The 19,987-nt window shown below is 40.8% G+C and overlaps 1 protein-coding gene across 6 annotated transcripts in view; it reads left to right on the forward strand.

The window, feature by feature from the left end:
• APP (amyloid beta precursor protein) overlaps window positions 1-19,987 on the forward strand; it is a 277,800-nt gene that overhangs the window by 231,618 nt on the left and 26,195 nt on the right. For 4 of the 6 annotated variants that reach the window (XM_022573753.3, XM_089910362.1, XM_022573575.3 and 1 more), the window contains one exon: window positions 17,912-18,133. In XM_022573753.3, the coding sequence (XP_022429461.1) occupies window positions 17,912-18,133 (222 nt within the window). Of the gene's footprint in view, window positions 1-17,911; window positions 18,167-19,987 lie in introns of all 6 variants that reach the window. The other 2 variants (XM_089910361.1, XM_089910360.1) reach the window with 1 other exon arrangement.

A 19,987-nucleotide genomic window follows, 5' to 3' on the forward strand; every position in this document is an offset into this window, starting at 1 on the left:
CTCAGGAAGTGTGTGTCTCCATAGCGAACTGACAAAAAATAATTACCAAGACAAGGCACGCTGGGTACCAACTTCAGGTGCCAGACCTGAGAGCATCTCATTCTGTTAAGCAACAGTGTACGTATTTCTCTGATTATACAGGAATGCAAATTATATTCCTTTGCTGCTTAAAGTATCTCCTGTGGAGACTTGGCATAAAAATCATACACCATCTATTTTTTCCCCCAAAGCAAGTAGACCACGTAACTGGAAATGTCCCAGACGTGTGAGGAAATCGTCCTTTGGAATTTTCCCTCTGCCTGTAGTGAAGGCAGGTAGCAGAGCAGCTAGCACTTGAGAACTTTCTTGGCAAATGACCAGAAAAAGTAAGGAAAATGAAAAGCCCCAAAGGTCAAGTATACTTTCCAACCTTGGACTGGGTCACATTTGGAAGAAATCACTTCCTTGTCATTTTTATGAAAGGGGCAGGACATAAAATTCACTGCACATCCCTGGTGACCCACTGGTAATTCACACTCCTCTTCTCATCTTCAGCCATTACCTTTCCAAAAAAAAAAAGAAGAAGAAGAAGAAGAAAGCAACAAAATCCCTTTGAAAAAGCTCTTCTGACTGATCTTCCTTTGATCTGGGTATGACTAGGTGGGCATTCTAGTCAACTCAGGCTGCCATAATAAAATACCACAGATTGGGTGGCTTAAGCAACAGAATTTTTTTTTCTCACAGTTCTGGAAGCTGGAAGTCCAAGATCAAAGTCTCAGCAAGTTTGGTCTCTCCTGAGGCCTCTCTCCTTAGCTTGCAGATGGCTGCTTTCTTGCTGTGTCCTCACGTGGCATTTTCTCTGTACACAAGTGAGAGAGGTGTTCCAGGCCTGTTGAAATAGGGCTACACCCTATGACCTCATTTTACCTTAATTACCTCCTTAAAGCTCCTGTCTCCAAATACAGTCACATTAGGCTTAAGGCTTTAACATATGAATTTGGGGGAGGGGGGGGATACAATCCAGTCCATAATAGTTGGCTACACCATGTTTTTGGATAGATCCAGTGTACCCCGTCTTCAGTATTCCGCAACCGTCATCTATTTAGTGCATGTGGGTTCTTTCATCCTCAGAAAGAAAGTCAAGGGAGGCCATGAAAGACATTTTTCCTGCTTCTCTACCCTAAGTCACTGAAACCAGTTTTCATGTCAGCAGCCTTCTACTCTCCCTTTGTGAACTTCAAATACAGACCTCTTTGATATATAAAAAGCATACACTTGACATGGATTGATTTGATGGATTTTTAAATGTTGTTCTTTTACTAATTTCTCCATATTCTTCTCTTCATCTCTAAGTGACGAAAGCCAAGCATTCCCAGTGTTGAGGCATAAGGACAGACCAGATAGGATAACAAAGTAGAGCAGGATAAATCCACAACCAGGTATTGGTAGCCATCTTTTCTCATGTCTTGAGCCAAAAGTCGCAAATAACCTAGTTGTAGTAAACATTAATTCTGTAAAATATTCTATTCCAATCATCCATATTTCATACAAGAATAAAAGTAAAACTTTAGGCCCCTGGAGAAGTTTCATTAAGATCCAGCTTGTTGAATGGACTCTAAGTTAAAATTGATATGCTGAATGTTATAGATGACTCCAGCTATTTGAGCATCACTCCATTTAGCTGCTGAATGGAGATATGACCTACGTCATACTGGCATATGCAGACTCAGTTCTGGCATGAGAGATGGTTATGCTTTCATCACCCTAGAGTTAATAAAACCTGAAACCTGCCAGGCATTTGCCATGCGTTGTGCTGCCAAGGACAATTCAGCTTCCAGCTTCTTAGAAAGAACATAACATAACCTCTGTGTTTACAAGGTTTTTGAAACTGAGGCCCTTCCACTGCCTTGCTGAGCTTGTGTTGACACTGGTACCCAGAATTCCCGTGCAGCCAGTGAGGGTCCAGAAAAGGAAGTTGATGGTTTCCCTGTAGAAGGGAATAGAGATGCTGAGAGCTGAAACAGAGAAACCTTTTGGTCTCCATTGAAACACTTTCTGGTGTTCAGAGGGAAAACACCTCTGCACTGATGGCGCCAAATTAGATAGATTATAGAGCTCTTCACTCCTCTCCAATCCACTTATCCCAGCCTTGAATAAAGGGCCCACTAAAAATCTACATTCTACTCTTGCATATTTATTTATAGTCAGAAATGGCTATCTCATTAGCAGATGGTTAATATTCACTTATACGGGTAGTGTAATAGTTTCCTAGGACTGCCAGAACAAATGACCATAAACTGGGTGGCCTAAAACAATAGAAATTTATGCTTTCACCATTCTGGAGGTTAAAAGTCTAAAATGAAGGTGTCCACAGGGCCATGCTCCCTCTGAAGAGCCTAGGGGAGTATCTGTTTCATTCCATTTTCTTGCCTCTGCTGTGGCTGACAATCACTGACGTTTCTTTGGCTTGTAGGTACATCACTCCAACCTCTGCCTGTGTGTCGTTTTCAATACGACCAAGAGCCCACCTGCCTCCTGTAGGGTCCATCTGGGATTGAGGGCCTTATTCTAGTATGATCTCATCTTTACTTGATTACATCTGCAGAGATCCCATTTCCAAATAAGGTCATATTCAGAGGCACTGGCGGTTAGGACATCGATATATTTTGGAGGCGGAACACAATTCAACCCATACCAGGCAGGTTTTTTTTATTTTTTATATATTTTTTGGCCACACCACACAGGCATGGGGGATCTTAGTTCCCCAACCAGCGATGAAACCCACGACCCCTGCAGTGGAAGCGCAGAGTCTTAACCACCGGACTGCCAGGGAAGTCCCAGGCAGTTTTATTTTTAATTTCCTTTGACTTCTACAAATCCAAAAAATTGTCCAAGTTTCTTTCCAAAACACTATCAAATTTAAGTCAAAGGACTGCATGTTTTTTTATGACCTCTTCACTTAAAAAAAAATAATTTCCATATTTAACTGGTTCCAATTGTGAAAGGCTTTAAATCCTTTGCATTTGCTTGAGGCTGATTAATGAGTAAATTTGTAAACCATGACTGTTTTAATTAGCCAAGGTTAATTAATGTTTACTACACTTGGAAGATGAAAAGACATGGATAAATGCACCATAAGGTGAATCATTTTTTAATTTGTTGTTGAAGCTTATAGTATGTTCGAATAAAGACTGCTTATATCACAAACACACACACAAAAGGTTGTTGGAGCCCTGTGGTAATTAGTGTAGAGGGCTCTAAATTTTGAGGTTAATTATTTACATATTATTGAAGATGATCATGTTTTGATACTGTATATTCAGAGAAAGCTAGTTATATTTTTAATCTGATTGTGTAAAAGGGGAAAGAATAGAAATCTGAGACCAAACTGATAACTCTTTATATAGTATATCATAATTTAAGATGAAGTCTGTTTTTTGTTTTATTATTTCTGAGTTGAGACTTTTTCAGAGCAGGGTGGAGGAGGACTCTGCTGAGATGAAAATAACATTTTTAAGCAACTTTTTTGAAGAAGGGAAATTACTAGAATTCCATGTAAGTTTTCAACAGGAAAAGCATTAGGGGCTTGGACGAGGTCTAGGGCTGAGATTGGAATGTGCGGAGATTAGAAACAGTTTAGAAGGAAAGACTAGGGCAAGATCCCTATTACAAGGCAGCAAGGAGTATATCGTGGAAACATTTGTCTCAGGCAGCAAAATGGGTTATCCATTCTTGGTGAGGAAGTGGTAATCTGGGGTAATTTTCCACCATGTTCAGTGGAACACACCTCTGGCACCAGGGTTCGTGGCTTACAGGGAACTTGAAGCAGAGCTGGCTGGCCTCAATGACAGCACCCCCATTTCATTTCGTCATTGTCTGAAGGGAGAGCATATTCAAAGGTAAATTAGCAAAAGGGTTGGGTCTACTTTATTTTTTATCTCCTACACAGTTTTCTCATGTGTTCTTTGCAGAAAAAAAAAAAATAAGGTTGCTTTTTTCTTTTTTTTTTTCATCATCTCATGGGTGCTCATACTGAAATGATTGGATTTAAGAGGGGGTGAGGGGAAGACCTGTGACACTTTCTGGATGCAAAATACTTTGCTCCATGTCATTCTTAACAGTAACCACCAATCTGATGTTATTGTTAAGCACAGCAGTTCAACACTGTAAAGAATTTTTAGTGAGGATGTGACACTTCACTGTGGATGGAACTGTTCATTATCTAGCAGAATTCAACGTATGATAAATCCCCCTGGGGGAATCTAATGTGGGCTTTTTTACTAAAATACCTGGGAAAATGGGAAAACTCCCATTTTCATCCCAGTGCTTCCCAGTGGGCCTGTTTCAGTCTTTCCATGAGCTCTCCAGGCCCATATTTCCAGGGGCTCCAGACCTCTCCACCATGATGTCCACCATGATCACTAACTCAATGTGTCCAAATAGAACCTGTCTTTCTCCCCCCATATTTGCTCTTCTGATGGACAAAACTGAGGTCAAGAATAAAAATATTACCAGCCACGCAATAGCACCTCCACCCTATCCCAGTCACAACCTCCCTGGTGCACCTCCCACCACCTCCAAAGTAACACTGTTGTTCTTTGTATCACTTCCTTAAACATCTTTCAGTTTTTATCACTAGTGTACATCCTTGCCCACTATCTTCTTCCCCTTTTTTTTAATGTTGACATGTCTCTTTAGGATTTTATAATCCTCAGATTTCCCCTCTATCCTTTTCTTTTCTTTATAATTTACTTATTACTGAACTGCGGGCCACTCAACCCATGGAATAACCATAGTCTGGATTTTGCGAATGGCCTGCTCTTCATGCAGGTCAGTATATTCCTTCGCCCTGTGTGTATCCCACAAATGTAAAGCCCCTAGCTTCTGTCTAAGCTGCTTCCCTTTTCACCTCCCTTGTGTCCCAGGAACCAGAAGAGTCCCAGCTCTTGGGCAGCCCATCCTCTGTGCCTTGATCCATGCACTTGTAAATACTAGAACAGTAGCCTGTCTTCCTTAGCGAAGCTGTAATATCACTATCTCCCCCACCCCAAAGTCCCAGTTTGTTTCTTTCTCGCTCTGTCTATACCCCTTACCATAGCATTTGTATAGGAATTACTTTTCTGCCCATCTGAGGCCGTGAGCTTTGAGTAAAAAGAAACTGCCTTAGTTATTTCCTGCCCTGGCCTGGAATACATAGGATTGCTGAACAGGTGAATAAATGAATGAATGAATGAATGAGCTCATTAATTAATAATAAAATGATTCTAATTTTCTTGACTCCAGATTAATTTTCTTAAAGTGAGTCCTTTCAGCCTCTCCACATCTGCTCTATTAATGCTTCCCCAAAGACAGACACTTTCCATCCATCACCAAGCTTCAGATGCCAAGCACTTTCCATCGCCAGGCTTGGTTCCCCCTATATTGTTAAGGGATCCCGTGAGTCCACTACTGCAGAAGAAAAAGGACCATTGCTGTTCTAAAAACGTTCACTGCAGAACCATTTTGTGTTAAAGAAAACAAACATAGGCCAGTGTGCAGAAGAGCATAGAGGGCTGATGTGGTTCTTTTCAACCTGCATAAACTTTCAGGTGCACTGCCACGCATACAAACATGATACGCTGTCTACAGGAACAGGAGCATGCTTGCTTGTGATTCGCGCTGACCTTATCCACCCCTGCCTGCACCCCTTGTACTTACCAGCATAAATCTTAGGCTCCTTGAGTGAAAACACCTATGTATGGATGTTGAAAATGTTACTTTCTACCATGAGCTAGCCAGCCTTGGTAACCGATACCTTACATCCTTCAAACTACGGGCATACCTAAGAGATAATTGCAAACTCGGTTCCAGACCACCAGAATAAGGCAAATATCTCAATAAAGCTAGTCATGTGAATTTTTTGGTTTCCCAAGTGCATGTCAAAGTTATGTTCAAACTATGCTGTACTCTTTTGTATGCAACAGCACTATGTCTAAAAAGCAACGTACTTACTTCAGCTAGAAAATACCTTATTGCTTAAAATGCTAACCATCATCTGAGCCTTTATCAATCTGTAATCTTGCATTGGTAACATCAAAAATCACTGATCGGGCTTCCCTGGTGGCGCAGTGGTTGAGGGTCCGCCTGCCGATGCAGGGGACGCAGGTTCGTGCCCTGGTCCGGGAAGATCCCACATGCCGCGGAGCAGCTGAGCCCGTGAGTCATGGCCGCTGAGCCTGCGCATCCGGAGCCTGTGCTCCGCGACGGGAGAGGCCGCAGCAGTGAGAGGCCCGCGTACCGAAAAAAAAAAAAAAAAAAAAAAAATCACTGATCATAGATCACCATCCAAATATAATAATGAAAAAGTTTGAAACATTGCAACAGTTACCAAAATGTGATCCAGAGACAAAAAGTGAGCAAATGCTGTTGGGAAAATGGCACCAATAGACTTGCTTGACACAGGGTTGCCAGAAACCTTCAGTCCGTAAAAAAATGCAAAGCACAGTAAAGCGAAGTATTGCTTCTATTGTATGCCTGTATAGAGTTCCGTCGATTAGGCATTTATCAGATATGAATCAATTAGTGTGCACTGTTTTCATAGCATAGCAGAGAATGATTACTAGCTGTTGAGCGGGGCACTGTTGCCCATAGGGTGTCTCTTACCCAGGTAAGAAAGACTTCTCTCACAAGTTTGGGAGAAGGTGCCAATCAGACAGGACCACTGCTTACAGTGCGCAGGTTGGACAGGACACAGTGGTAGGGGCATCACTCAGACTCCCTCCCTTGTCACGTGCAGCTGGGGGTACAGGGTGAAGCTGAAATGCAGTCTGCACAGAGCTTGACAAGCCATGAGCCCTATATGTGACTCGCATCCTGTGGGCTGGTGAGGGCCTGGCCTTTATCAGAAGTAAAGGTGATGTTTTAATCTCCAGCTGCTCTCTCTTAGTTGGTTTAGAGCTGAGGTGGAGCAAAAGGGGGGATATTGTGGGTTGGTGCCCAGAATGCCCCAGCATCCACAGCGAAGGCTCCAGGGGAGTAGGTGCTCAGATTGTATACAGCTGCCAGAATGACTTTGCATTTATAAAAATGTATGCAAGAGCAGTTAAACAGTCATTTGAGTCCTTTTTTAAAATAATCTTCCACATTATCCTTTCTTGTGCTCACTAAAAGCATGAGCAATTTTTTAAAAATGAAATGTGATACTGACCCAGATAGAGCAAACCTCAGGTTTTATTTCATGTTTCCAATTTACTGTATAGCGGAGAACTTACAAGTACAAAGAAACAAACAATAAACTGTACGAACTATGCAGAACAACCTACCAGAGAACAAAGAAATACATACTCTGGAATGGCACTGGAGAAGTACGGATTCTTGTGATTGCATCTCTCTGTGTCCTCAAATCTGATAACTCCAATTCCAGGGGCCTTCTTCAGTAATCTCACAAAATTCTGTCTCCTTGACCACAGTCGTAACAACTAGATAATAAAGTGATGAGGGGACGAGATGAAATAATTGATTCCGTAAAGGATAAAACTATGTTAAAAATTATTTTTGGTGGGATGGCAAGTGAATTTTTGTTTCTTTTGTTTTCTTTGCACTGAATGTATATGACTCATAATTAGCACCAAACTACATTTTTATATAAGGAGGAATCACAGTGAAGTGATGCTGCAGGGGTTAGGCTCTTAAAGACAATTTTGAAGAGAAAATTCTACATAATCATAATTACTTTGAAACCCCTTGAGCTTAGCCATAAAAGTATACATCTCTCAACTACCCCCAGACAGCCAGTTTTTCCTCTAACATGTGAAGAGACAACTGTCTTGCTAGGTTGAAGGCCATAAGAAATCATTGACTTTTGTTTAAGGGATATAAGACATAAAAATCACATTTATTTTAATTTAGTTTGCAGAGGACATTTAGTCTGCATCTGCTTACATTCATGGACATATATGCATTTTCACTATATGTATTAACCAGAGGAAAACATCCATACACATACAGGCTAAAGCTGGCACTACAGATCAGCCCTTTACACTGAAATTCTTCACTATGTGTTGTTTCTTCAAAACTAGGGCACATTTATATATGTGAATTATGCCCTCAACACAGCATACTTTGAGATTCTTTCTGTAATATGTAAACTTGGTTTTTAGCTTAAACTTTAGAAGAGTTTTCCCCTCAGGATTGCTTAGGCTCCTGACTACCCAGGCGGTACCAAGACTCCTACTGTGGTTGGAAATAAGATCAGGTCATTGGCTCAAGTTCCACAAGTAAACATGAAGTAGGAACTCTACTCTGTTTTTAGAAACCAGGGAGCCTGACTGACTTTTATCTTGATTTCTGATGGCCATTGGTAGGTCTAAGTTGTTTGATCTGCGTTGTTTGAAAGTCAAAACGAAATTTGTCTTGAAAAGGAACTTCTTCTGTATGCTCCATTTTAAGCGAGCCAAGCGATGCTTCAGGAGAATGTCACTTGCAACAAGGAATGTTCTCACAAGTAACGTGTAGCCATGTTTGTATCACCTTCAGGGATAGTTTGTTGCCATAAGTGGACAAAGCATGCTCCATTTAAAATCTCTGTCCAAGAAACTGCTAAAGAAAAATAAACCCAGATTCAGACGTGGAGTCTGAATTTTGAGACGGTGAGAGATTTTCAGGGTTGATAGTGTAGCTAAAAATAAGAGGACTGACCCAGTTTTCTGGGAGGTCAAAATAAAAACTAGATTTGTGGAACAGTTTTGCTTTGTGATAATATATCTCATTTTTTCCTCATGTTGGAAAATATGGCAGCCTTGTAAATTTAAATCGCTCAAAATCCAAAGCAGTCTAAATATCTTAAATTTGACTCAGAATCGGTGAAACCTAATGACAGTTCATGTGGCCATCATATTTATACCAGTCTACCAGAGAAAGGGAAATCTAAAGAAGTGGGAGATGGGTGAGAGGAGAAACTGCTGCTGAGGGTGGACCATCAAAACAGGAGTGACAGGTAAGCCTCACTTAGAGAAGGGAGCAGTGCATGGCTGTGTAGCTGGGAACACCTGGCCTTTCAGCTCTGCCCCACCATCAAGAAACTCTGTGACCTTGGACGCCGGCTCTGTGATTACCTTGGTTTCTTCACGTGTAAAAAAGATATCATTACATTCATCAGTTTCCAAATCGATCAAAAATAATGTATGCAAAACAGGACGCTTGTGATGATAGATGTGGATGTATTTTTATAATATTTGTTACTAATCAAAGTGAAATAGCCACGTCCTCCATAAAATGTTTTTTTTTTCAATGGAATAGTGAGAAGCTTGCACTAGGAATCGGGATACTTGTGTTCAGATCCCAGTTCAGTTACTCGATAACTTTACATGTATTTCTCAAGGTTGGTGTCACAGTTTGCTCAACTGTCATTGGGGGTAGTAATCCCATTATGAAGGTTGATGTGGGTATCAAATGAGCTAACAGCTATGTAAAGGCCACAGGCATGGAAGGCGTCATTGGTGCCGTTGATCTCATGCTATCAAGATGTCATAGCATGACACAATTCCATCACAGTATTGCTGTCGCACCAGTCACACGCTGATAGAAACATCCCAGCCGTGTGCAGTAATCACTTGAAGACCACATAGGTTCTCCCCCAAATCAGCATTTCAAACAACTTCTGCTCCATTGAACTATAAGTCAGTCCATGCTTAAGACGTAAATTCAGTCTTTATAGGGGAGAGCACAGCAGTGAAGTATGTCCTCTGGTGCCCTCTACTTTTTAAAGTACATTCTTTTTCTCAGGGTCTGAATAACAATGACCTGTTTGTTTCCTGAACACTTTCCTGCTCTGGCTCCTATGTAATTTCCTGCCTGACAAATAGTCTGGCAAAACAAAGGAAATTCATAACTAGTCTTTCCTTTCCTGTGGCTTCCTGGTTCAGAAAAATGTTATCGTGAATGACAGCTTCAAGGCCGTAGGGTGGGTTGGGTTTATGAACATGCCTTTGAGGTGTTTTGCAGCGAGGTTTCTTCTGGCAATATTGTTTCTTGGCCATACTCACCTTTCACACCTTGTTTTTGTTTTGAGGCTTGTCTTGTAGGAAGGGGATAACAGGGCATTTTGTACTGATGCCTTTGTAGACCTCGTGGCAGTGGTCAGACTGTAATGTGCTTAAGACTCGCCTGGGATCAGATGTATTACGCTAAGTGAAATAAGTCAGATAGAGAAAGACAAATACTGTATGATATCACTTATATGTGGAATCTAAAACATACAGCAAACTAATGAATATAACAAAAAAGAAGCAGACTCACAGATACAGAGAACAAACCAGTGGTTACCTGTGGGGAGAGGGAAGCGGGGAGGGGCAATGTAGGGGTAGGGGATTAAGAGGTAATATGTATAAAATAAGCTGCAAGGATATATTGTACAACACAGGGCATATAGCCAATATTTTATAATAACTATAAATGGAGTATAACCTTTAAAAATTGTGAATCACTATATTGTACACCTGTAACTTATATAATATTGTACATCAACTATACTTCAGTTTTTTAAAAATTGCCTGGGGATCATGTTAAACGTGCAGATTGTTTCCCTAGCTCTGGGTGGAACCCGAGATTATGCATTTCGACAAGCTCTCAGGGGATGCCCACACAGCAAGATTATAGATAACAGGATTCAAAGTGGAGAAACTACAAAGACCATCCATCCAACTTCCCCTAATTTTTATGGATGAGGAACCAAGGCTTAGGGAGTTTCAGAGGCCATGGTGATGTTAAGTATAATGAACAGCGTGGCAGTTATATGCTAAGCCATGTATCAGACATGCACAGACTGTGATTGGAAAATTAAATCTGATCTCATCGTCCTGGTGTGGGCAAAATGCCTAGAATGGATGACAGCAGATTTATAGTAGAGCTTCTTGATGGGGAAAAAATTACATCCCTCTTATAAATACGTCCAGTGCAGCTGTGGCAGTTGCAGGGGTGGCATGGTGGAGGGATGCATTGTATAGAGGTGTAACCCTCAGTGCTTTTAAATGCATAAGTAATCATTTGTTAAAATACAAGAATTGATCATGTGAGACTCTTCTGTTAGACAAGTTGATAGAAAATTTCCACTTGGGGAAGAGACTGCAGATAAATGTGTATTTTTCCACTAGGAACCAGAAGAATCAGAAAATTGGGGAAAAATGAAGATAGCGATGCAGGGTCAGTTCTATACAGTAGAAAAACCAGCAAGCCTGAGCATGTTCACTGGTCTCCAGGTCAGACCTTTAATAGCCGTATTTCACAAGGGAAAAGACTGAGGTTGGACCTCCTCTATGTGAAGGACATTTCCCACCCACCCCAAATGTGTTTAAAGGATGGAAAAGGTAGTTCAGTAATTACAGCTGAAGCTTGTAGAAGAACTGATTTAATGTTTATAAACTTCATTTTCTTGAAACCTAAAATATGGCAGTTAAACTTTTAGAAGGAGTTTGCCTAGTGGATTAATAATTAAAAGAAGAGCATTAGATGAATTATCTAGGATTCATCTGTTTCCCATTCATAGTCCTTTATGAGGCCATTTCTCTCAAAATGAATTATCATGGAAGTCTATTGCTTCTACAAAAACAAAATACGTTAGTCATTTGAAGTTGAAATCACCACTGGGGGATCTCTTTTGATGTTGTTTTCTTTTTTAAAAAAAATAAATTTATTTATTATTATTTTTGGGGGGGGGGGCGCGTTGGGTCTTCCTTGCCGTGCGCAGGCTTTCTCTAGTTGCGGCGATGCACGGGTTTCTCACTGCAGTGGCTTCTTTTGTTGCGGAGCACAGGCTGTAGGTGCACAGGCTTCAGTAGTTGTGGCTCATGTGCTCTAGAGCGCAGCCTCAGTAGTTGTGGGGCACGGGCTTAGTTGTTCTGCGGTATGTGGGATCTTCCCGGACCAGGGCTCGAACCTGTGTCCCCTGCATTGGCAGGCGGATTTTTAACCCCGTGCCACCAGGGAAGCCCTGATGTTGCTTTCTTTAAAATATTTTAAATATTTTCAATGATAGCTAAGTGGTGAGGTGTTTCATTTTCTTTCTCTTATTTACTATAAGTATGCTTGATATACATCCTTGAAACATTTTTAAGAGGGCAACATACAGTGGGGTTCATTTCATGTTTAATATTTGAAATTAAACATCTTTTTATTGTTTACACTGTAGTTTAAATATTACCACCATTGAATTCAGTTAAATATTTCCACTTTTAACTGCAAGGCTCATATGCTTGGGTATTACAGAAAATATTTAACTACAGAGGTAACTGCTGCAATTTTGGGCAGTATCAGTTAGCCTTTAAGAAAATAAAGAGTCTTGGGGGGAATGTGCCTTTTAGTTTAATACAGCAGTTGGCAAATGTAGATGCCTAAAAGCTTTGACATCCCAATATATGCCATCAAAGCATTGTAATAAAATATTAAATTAATTCAGATAAAAAGATAATCCATCGGGGCCACCAACATAGTAGAAGTGTGGTTTCTGTGTAGTTAGTCTGGCCACAAAATTCAAAGATTAAGTCCCACTCAGAATGAACAATGAAATGATATTTGGCTTTGAATTTTTTTTTTTTTATAAGAGGAATTGCCTGGTGCCAATTGTGTTAACAGTTGGTAAAATCCTGAGCCCTTAATAATGTCAAGAAGTAGGTGGCCATCTTAGACATTTTATGGTCAGAAAATTGAATCCTACTCCAGCTAACAGTAATCCATCATTTCCACCCTCTTTTCTTCCCTTAAACCCAACACTGACCTCATTGTTCCAAGTGAGATGACCAAAGGTGGTTGTTTCTAAATCTCCTATGTTAAAGAGAGATAGGAAAGTGGATTTCTGCTTTGGTACCAAAAGTTTTTTTAAAGCTTAAGTGCTTCTTAGTCTGCCAAAAATGTAATGTTTGTTGAATGTTTTGTTCTTTCATTTTCTGAAAATGAATATAATAAACCAGGAAAATTAACCACCATGGGGCTCTACATTTTAGCAGCCATTTGGAGGAAATTTCCTGCCAACAGTGTAAAAGAGAAAAGGGGGCACACCATGATTTGCTGCAATCTAAAATGCCGTGCCTATTTTCTGAAGCACAGATGTAAGATTTTCCACTGTGACAGTTCCCTACACTATCTTTTTTACTGCCATGGCTGAGATGGGTACAGGACTCCTCCCAGCTCCCATGCCTGGGAAATGCCTATTTGAGGGGACAAAAGCAGTAACCATTCCATAGGGCTCATGGTGTTTAAGTCAGCTTACAAGGTAAATGTGGAAGACATTATGGAAGTCATGCTTATAATGCCTGGTTTCTCCATCTACTCTGTAAATGAACAGTCCAGTGATGAGAATAAGAGTGACCCTGGATAGGTAGGGGTTAAATCAGGGAGGTTGGTGTTATGTAGCCCAGGACTTGGATTTCAGCACTGATGCTTACTGGCCATGGAATCTTGAAGAATCCATTCACCTCTCCCGGCCTCAGATTCATGTTCTGTAAAGGTAATGATGCCTACCTCATAAAGTTATTGGGAGGAGAGCTGTAGAAGAGGGGGCATTGGAGCTGGGCCCTGAAGAGTTCATTATAGTTTATATAAGCAGAGATGGGCTTCCCAGGTAGCAGGAACAGAGAGCAAAGGTGTCCTGAGGGGAATGCATGGTCCCATCTGAGAGTATTCCAGACCGTTCAGATGTGGTATTATGATTCTGACACCAATTCCAATGTGTGGAGTTCTCCCCACACCAACAAGTGATTCTCCAGCGTTAGCTGAGTGTCCTACAGTTCGACCGAATCCTGATACTACTACCTGGAAGGTAGCGTCAGAGTCCACAGGTCAAGCAAGGGCTTAGTCCCACAAGACTGCCCACCCCACTCCCCTCCACAGCCAGTCTCGAGTCCTGGCTCTCACCTGGCCTTCTGATGGCCATCTGTGAATCAGAGACTCCAGCCACCTCCTCCTTAGGTTCTATTAACTTCCTAGAATGGCTCACAGAACACAGATAAATGTTTTACTTACTGGATTTTTAATAAACTAGCAGGTTTATTAAAAAAGGATTTAACTCAGGAACAAGAGAAGGTTAGGGCAGAGTATGTGGGAAGGAGCTCAGAGCTCTCCTGCCCCCTCCCAGCCCAGCATGCTCCCACATCTCCACATCACGTGTTCACCAATGCTGAAGCTCTCCTAACCCTATTCTTTTTTTTACATAGCATATTTTTTAAATGTTTACTTTCTAATTGTTGTGAGTATATAATACAGCTGAGTTTTTATATTGACCATGTATTCCGCAGCCTTGCTAAATTCACTTAATTTTTTTCTTCCCTTTTTTTATTGAGGTATACTTGATTTATAATATTATATAAGTTTCAGGTATACACCATAGTGATTCACAATTTTGAAAGCTTATACTCCATTTATAGTTATTATAAAATGTTGGCTATATTCCCTGTGCTGTACAATATATCCTTGTAGCTTATTTATTCTAAACATAGTAGTTAGTACCTCTTAAACCCCTATCCATATCTTGTCCCTCCCCTCTCCCCACTGGTAACCAGTTTGTTCTCTTTATCTGTGAGTCTGTTTCTTTTTTGTTATATTCACTAGTTTGTTGTATTTTTCAGATTCCTTATATAAGTGATATTATACAGTATTTGTCTTTCTCTGTCTGACTTATTTCTCTAAGCATAATACTCTATAGGTCCATCCATGTTGTTGCCAATGGCAAAATTTCATTCTTTTTTATGGCTGAGTAATACTCCATTGTATGTATATGTACCACATCTTCTTTATCGATTCACCTGTGGTGGACACTTAGGTTGCTTCCATATTTTGGCTATTGTAAATAATGCGAACCCTATTCTTTGGGGTTTTTACAGAGGCTTCATTACATAGGCATGTTTGATTAAATCATTGGCCATTGGGGGTGAGGCTGAAAGTTCTAACCTTCTAAGCATGTTGTTAGTTCCCCTGGTGACAAGCCCCCATCCTTAGGTGACCTAGGAGCTTTTCAGAAGTCACCTCATTAATGTAAAAAGACACCTTTATAGGTCACATCACCTAAGAAGTTCCAAGGGTTTTAGTACCTCTGTGCCTATAAAGACCAAATAAATATTTCTTATTATAAATCACAATATCACAGGTGTATACAGCAAAGAGCTGTGAGCCTCATGGTTAAAAAGATGAGGTGGGCCCAGATCCCAGAGGGCCTTTAACATTTGGCAGAGGAGTTTGGGATTAAGTCATTAGAAACTGAGAAGCCGTTGAAATAGGGTGGAGCCATTCCTTAATATCAGGAAAAGATCTGGGAAACAGAGGGATAAAAATTAGAGGAGGGAGAGCACTGAGGAGAGAATTATCACAATTATCCAGGCAAAAAGTAATGATGGCTCAAGGGAGGTGGGTAATGGAAAAGGGGAGTAAGAAATGAATAAGAGAGAATCCAAAAATGGAATTAAAAAGGAGCCGTCAGTAATTCAAGTATGGGACACAAAAATATAGTCACAGATGGTGCTGAAGGTTTCAAGCCTGTGGCTGGGAGAATAGTTCTGCCATGATTAGAAAATGGGAAGGCAGGAGGAGAGCCTTGAGCTCAGTTTTTGTTTTTTGTTTTTTGTTTTTTGTTTTTTGTTTTTTTTGCAGTACGTGGGTCTCTCACTGTTGTGGCCTCTCCCGTTGTGGGAGCACAGGCTCTGGACGCGCAGGCTCAGCGGCCATGGCTCACGGGCCCAGCCGCTCCGCGGCACGTGGGATCCTCCCACACCGGGACACGAACCCGTGTCCCCTACATCAGCAGGCGGACTCTCAACCACTGCACCACCAGGGAAGCCCCCCCGTTTTGTACATACTAAGTTCATGGAAGATCTAAGTTAATAGTTCCAGCAAACTGTTAGAAATATATACACTAGAGTGGGAGGGAGAAGTCAGAGCCGGGGAAATACATTTCAGATTCAACCAAAAGTAGGGGGTCCTTAGCATTTCAAGAGTGGATGGGATTTCCAAATGAAGAACTGAAGAAAGAGATGGAAAGAGATACAAGAAGAAAATGACAGAGACGAAGAGATTAGAAAAAATGAGCAGAGAGTTACTCAGAGAAATCACAGGAAACAAGCTCAGTACTGAGTATACAAGGCAAAGAGAAAAAATTTCCAGATGGAGGAAGAGGTTAAGTGATGGTAAATGCTACAAAGACACCAAGAACAACATGGCACCAGGTAGGGCCAGGAGCTGATCCCGCTGGCAAAGGTTATTCATTCCCTCACAAGATGAACATGTAAGCACCAATAATTATTCCAGAAGATCCTCTCTTTACATTTTAACTACTTAACAGTCACAAGCATAAGATTTCTATAAAAGACCCATTTAATGTATTAAAGTAGACATTGGCTAAGTTATTAGCCATTACCTATGACTCTGTAAGACATGAAAAAATTGGAAGAAATGTAATGCGGGCCTTTTATCTGTATGGGAAAGGTCATTGCAAGCATCAAATATTGAATTTTAGAATGGTACCCCAGCAAATAGATATATATTATAACTCAAATTAGGCTTCAAGAGGACTGATTTGCTTGAGATTTTATCATTTAAAATATCTTGCAATAAAACTGACTTCATAGAAGGACATTAATCTCATACTTTAATGCTAGTCTGTCAGACTGTTTTAATAGATATATTTGAACAGAATTTTAATTTTTCAGATAAATTTTTTGTGAATTTAGAAGAGAATGTGAAGGATAATAGTAAGATGTTACAAATCAAATTTAAATCCTGATTTTACTTTTTTCATTTTCTACATCAATAATACTAACCAGTGATTGGTTTGAAATATATAATACAGTAAACTCTTGACAGAGGTATGATTGGAAAGTGAAAAGTTCTGATTAATGTTATTGTTGATAGCACACATGCTATTTATAAGTCTCTAATGTTAAAAATATGTCACACAGAAAAACCTGGTGAATCTTTGGCAACATAATAGGAGAATCACAGATCTTGTGATACTCGGTTTTTAAAACTGCAGTTGCACTCAGTACAGAGTTATGTTCCCAGCTCTTTTTTCCAGTAAAAATGCATTTCAATAATGAAATGTGTAATTTGGGAAGTTTCACTGGTCTACAAGAACTTCAGATAGGTTGATTATGTTCCATAAAGTTGATTTTGTTTAGTCAGTTTTAAAAAGGGGTAACTGATAGTATTTTTTGAAACGAGATGCAAACAAGACATAGCAGAGAAAGACAGGATATTTGGTTTGAGAGCCCATGAGAAATGTTGGCAGGCGGGGCTGTTTATCCCACAGAAGAGAAGGCTGGAGCAGAACTTCACGTCTGCAAAGCCAAAACTGGCCTTCTTTGTTGCCTCAGAACATATATCGTGCAGCACCTGGGAGCCTTTGAGAAAGACAGATTTTTTTTCAAGGCAAAACAATGAGAACTGTTGAAGAATGGAGCAGGCAGGCGTCCCATCACGCTTTTCTTGTCCTTACACATGTTCATGGAAAGACTAGGGACTCGCTGGATATGTCCTTCAGCTTGAAAGAAACTGTACCTTGCATACTGTCGCCACTCCACTGCAAACACCCCGCCAAAGCATGCTCTCCATTCCTCTGTGATCACAGCAGACTAGGAGAGAATGGCCGTTGACCTCTCAAGGTTTTTCACCACTGGGGGGAGTGGTGCAGCGGGTCAGAGCATCAGCCTTGGCCTAAGCCACTCTACCTGGGCTCAAATCCCACCTTGGGCATTGCTAGCTATGATTTTGTGTAAGTGGCTTACCTACTGTGTGCTTCAGTTTTCACATCTGTAGGATGGAGACGATAATGGTACCCACCTTGTGGCTGTAAATAAGATCATGCATGTCAAGTAGTTACACTTGTGCCTGGTAGACAGCAGTTGGTAGCCGCTGCTGCTCCTTCTGTTGTGATGGTTGCTGTTACTCACCAAAGACATGGCTCTGTTTTGTTTAGATGAGCTGCTTCAGAAAGAGCAGAACTATTCCGACGATGTCTTGGCCAACATGATCAGCGAACCAAGGATCAGTTATGGCAATGATGCTCTCATGCCATCTTTGACTGAAACCAAAACCACTGTGGAGCTTCTTCCCGTGAATGGAGAGTTCAGCCTGGATGATCTCCAGCCCTGGCATCCTTTTGGGGTCGACTCTGTGCCCGCCAACACAGAAAACGAAGGTAAGAAGCCCAGGAAGGAACAAGAACGGTCTGGTATGTATAATCTCTCTCATGTTCTTAAGAGGTGACTTTTGATATGAATTTTTAAAAGTGCTTTCTCACTGAGAGGTATTTTGTTGCTTCTGGAATGAAAGCACAATATTCAATTAGTGTTTATGAGACAGTGGCCTAGAATGCACACCTTTGAAGAAAACAGACATGTGATAAAACTGTGGAAATCACAGTTCACTCAGTGGAGAGAGAAAATTTTTTTTTTCTTTTGTGGCCACACTGCGAGGCTTGCGGGATCTTAGTTCTCCGACCAGGGATTGAACCTGCGCCCTCGGCAGTGAAAGCACAGAATCCTAACCATTGGACCACCAGGGAACTCCCAGAGAGAGAAATTTTGATGGGGCCTGCATAAATGGAGGTTTGAAAGCCACCAAAATAGTCTTCATTGGTTATTTATTCTAGTGCATTACGTTTCAGATCATACTAAATGTTAAAGGCAAAGATAAAGAACCACTTATGTCATGAAGAGTAATTTTGCTTAAGAGTTACACAATTCTGTGTTTGGAAAGTTAAATATAGGCAGCTGTCAAAATTAAGAAGCACATTGACCTAAACGTTTCTTCCTATGATAATTCAGAAAAGCAAGATTTTCTCTGTCAACAAACTTGCACAATGGATTATGTACTTTTCATTCACAGGGATTTCTTAGCAGAAATTTTCAAATAATATCTATTTAGGAGACAGAATTTTTTAGTTCTTATTCCATATCATTTTACATGTTCAGAAGTATAAAATTTTGAACATAGGAACACCTTGATTTCGAGATACTAAGAGCTTGTTTTTCAAGAACACATAGGATTTTTTTTTAATAAATTTATTTTATTTTTATTTATTTTTGGCTGCGTTGGGTCTTTGTTGCTGCACGCAGGCTGTCTCCAGTTGCAGCGAGTGGGGGCCACTCTTCATTGTGGTATGCGGGCCTCTCATTGCAGTGGCTTCTCTTGTTTCAGAGCACGGGCTCTAGGCATGCAGGCTTCAGTATTTGCAGCACATGGGCTCAGTAGTTGTGGTTCGCAGGCTCTAGAGCGCAGGCTCAGTAGTTGTGGCGCATGGGCTTAGTTGCTCCGCAGAATGTGGGATCTTCCCGGACCAGGGCTCGAACCCGTGTCCCCTGCATTGGCAGGTGGATTCTTAACCACTGCACCACCAGGGAAGCCCGAGAACACATAGGATTTTGTCTGTGATTTTTCTTTGTTAAAGAAGCAACTTTTGACGGTAATATTTTGACAGTAATAAATACGGATATATGTAGTATGGATACCTCAAAATACAATCACTTACTCCTCAGACTAAATATAAATCCAATATTAGACCATAAGTACACTGGAGAAGCTTTTGTTTATTTATTTATTTATTTATTTATTTTTTGCGGTACGCAGGCCTCTCACTGTTGTGGCCTCTCCCATTGCGGAGCACAGGCTCCGGACTCGCAGGCTCAGTGGCCATGGCTCACAGGCCCAGCCACTCCGCGGCATGCGGGATCCTCCTGGACCGGGTCACAAACCTGCATCCCTGCATCGGCAGGCGGACCCTCAACCACTGTGCCACCAGGGAAGCCCGAGAAGCTTTTTTTAAAGAACCATTGCAGAAAATCTTTATATGGACTGTTTTCATAACATGAGTAATCACCCCAAATGTATTTCATTAATTTGGAAAAAGGTACCTTCTAGTAATAATATCAGACCATAAATAGCAGTGTTATTTATAATATAAAAATAATTAAGACTACCATTTATAAAAATAGTTCTAACATAGAGGAAAAGAAATTAAGGATATTTAGTTATCAAAGAGCTGGGTGACTTC

This window comes from Delphinapterus leucas, chromosome 4 (genome assembly GCF_059928025.1).
Source record: "Delphinapterus leucas isolate spDelLeu-1000000601 "Yukka" chromosome 4, BTC_Dleu_Yukka2, whole genome shotgun sequence".
Classification (NCBI taxonomy): Eukaryota; Metazoa; Chordata; class Mammalia; order Artiodactyla; family Monodontidae; genus Delphinapterus; species Delphinapterus leucas.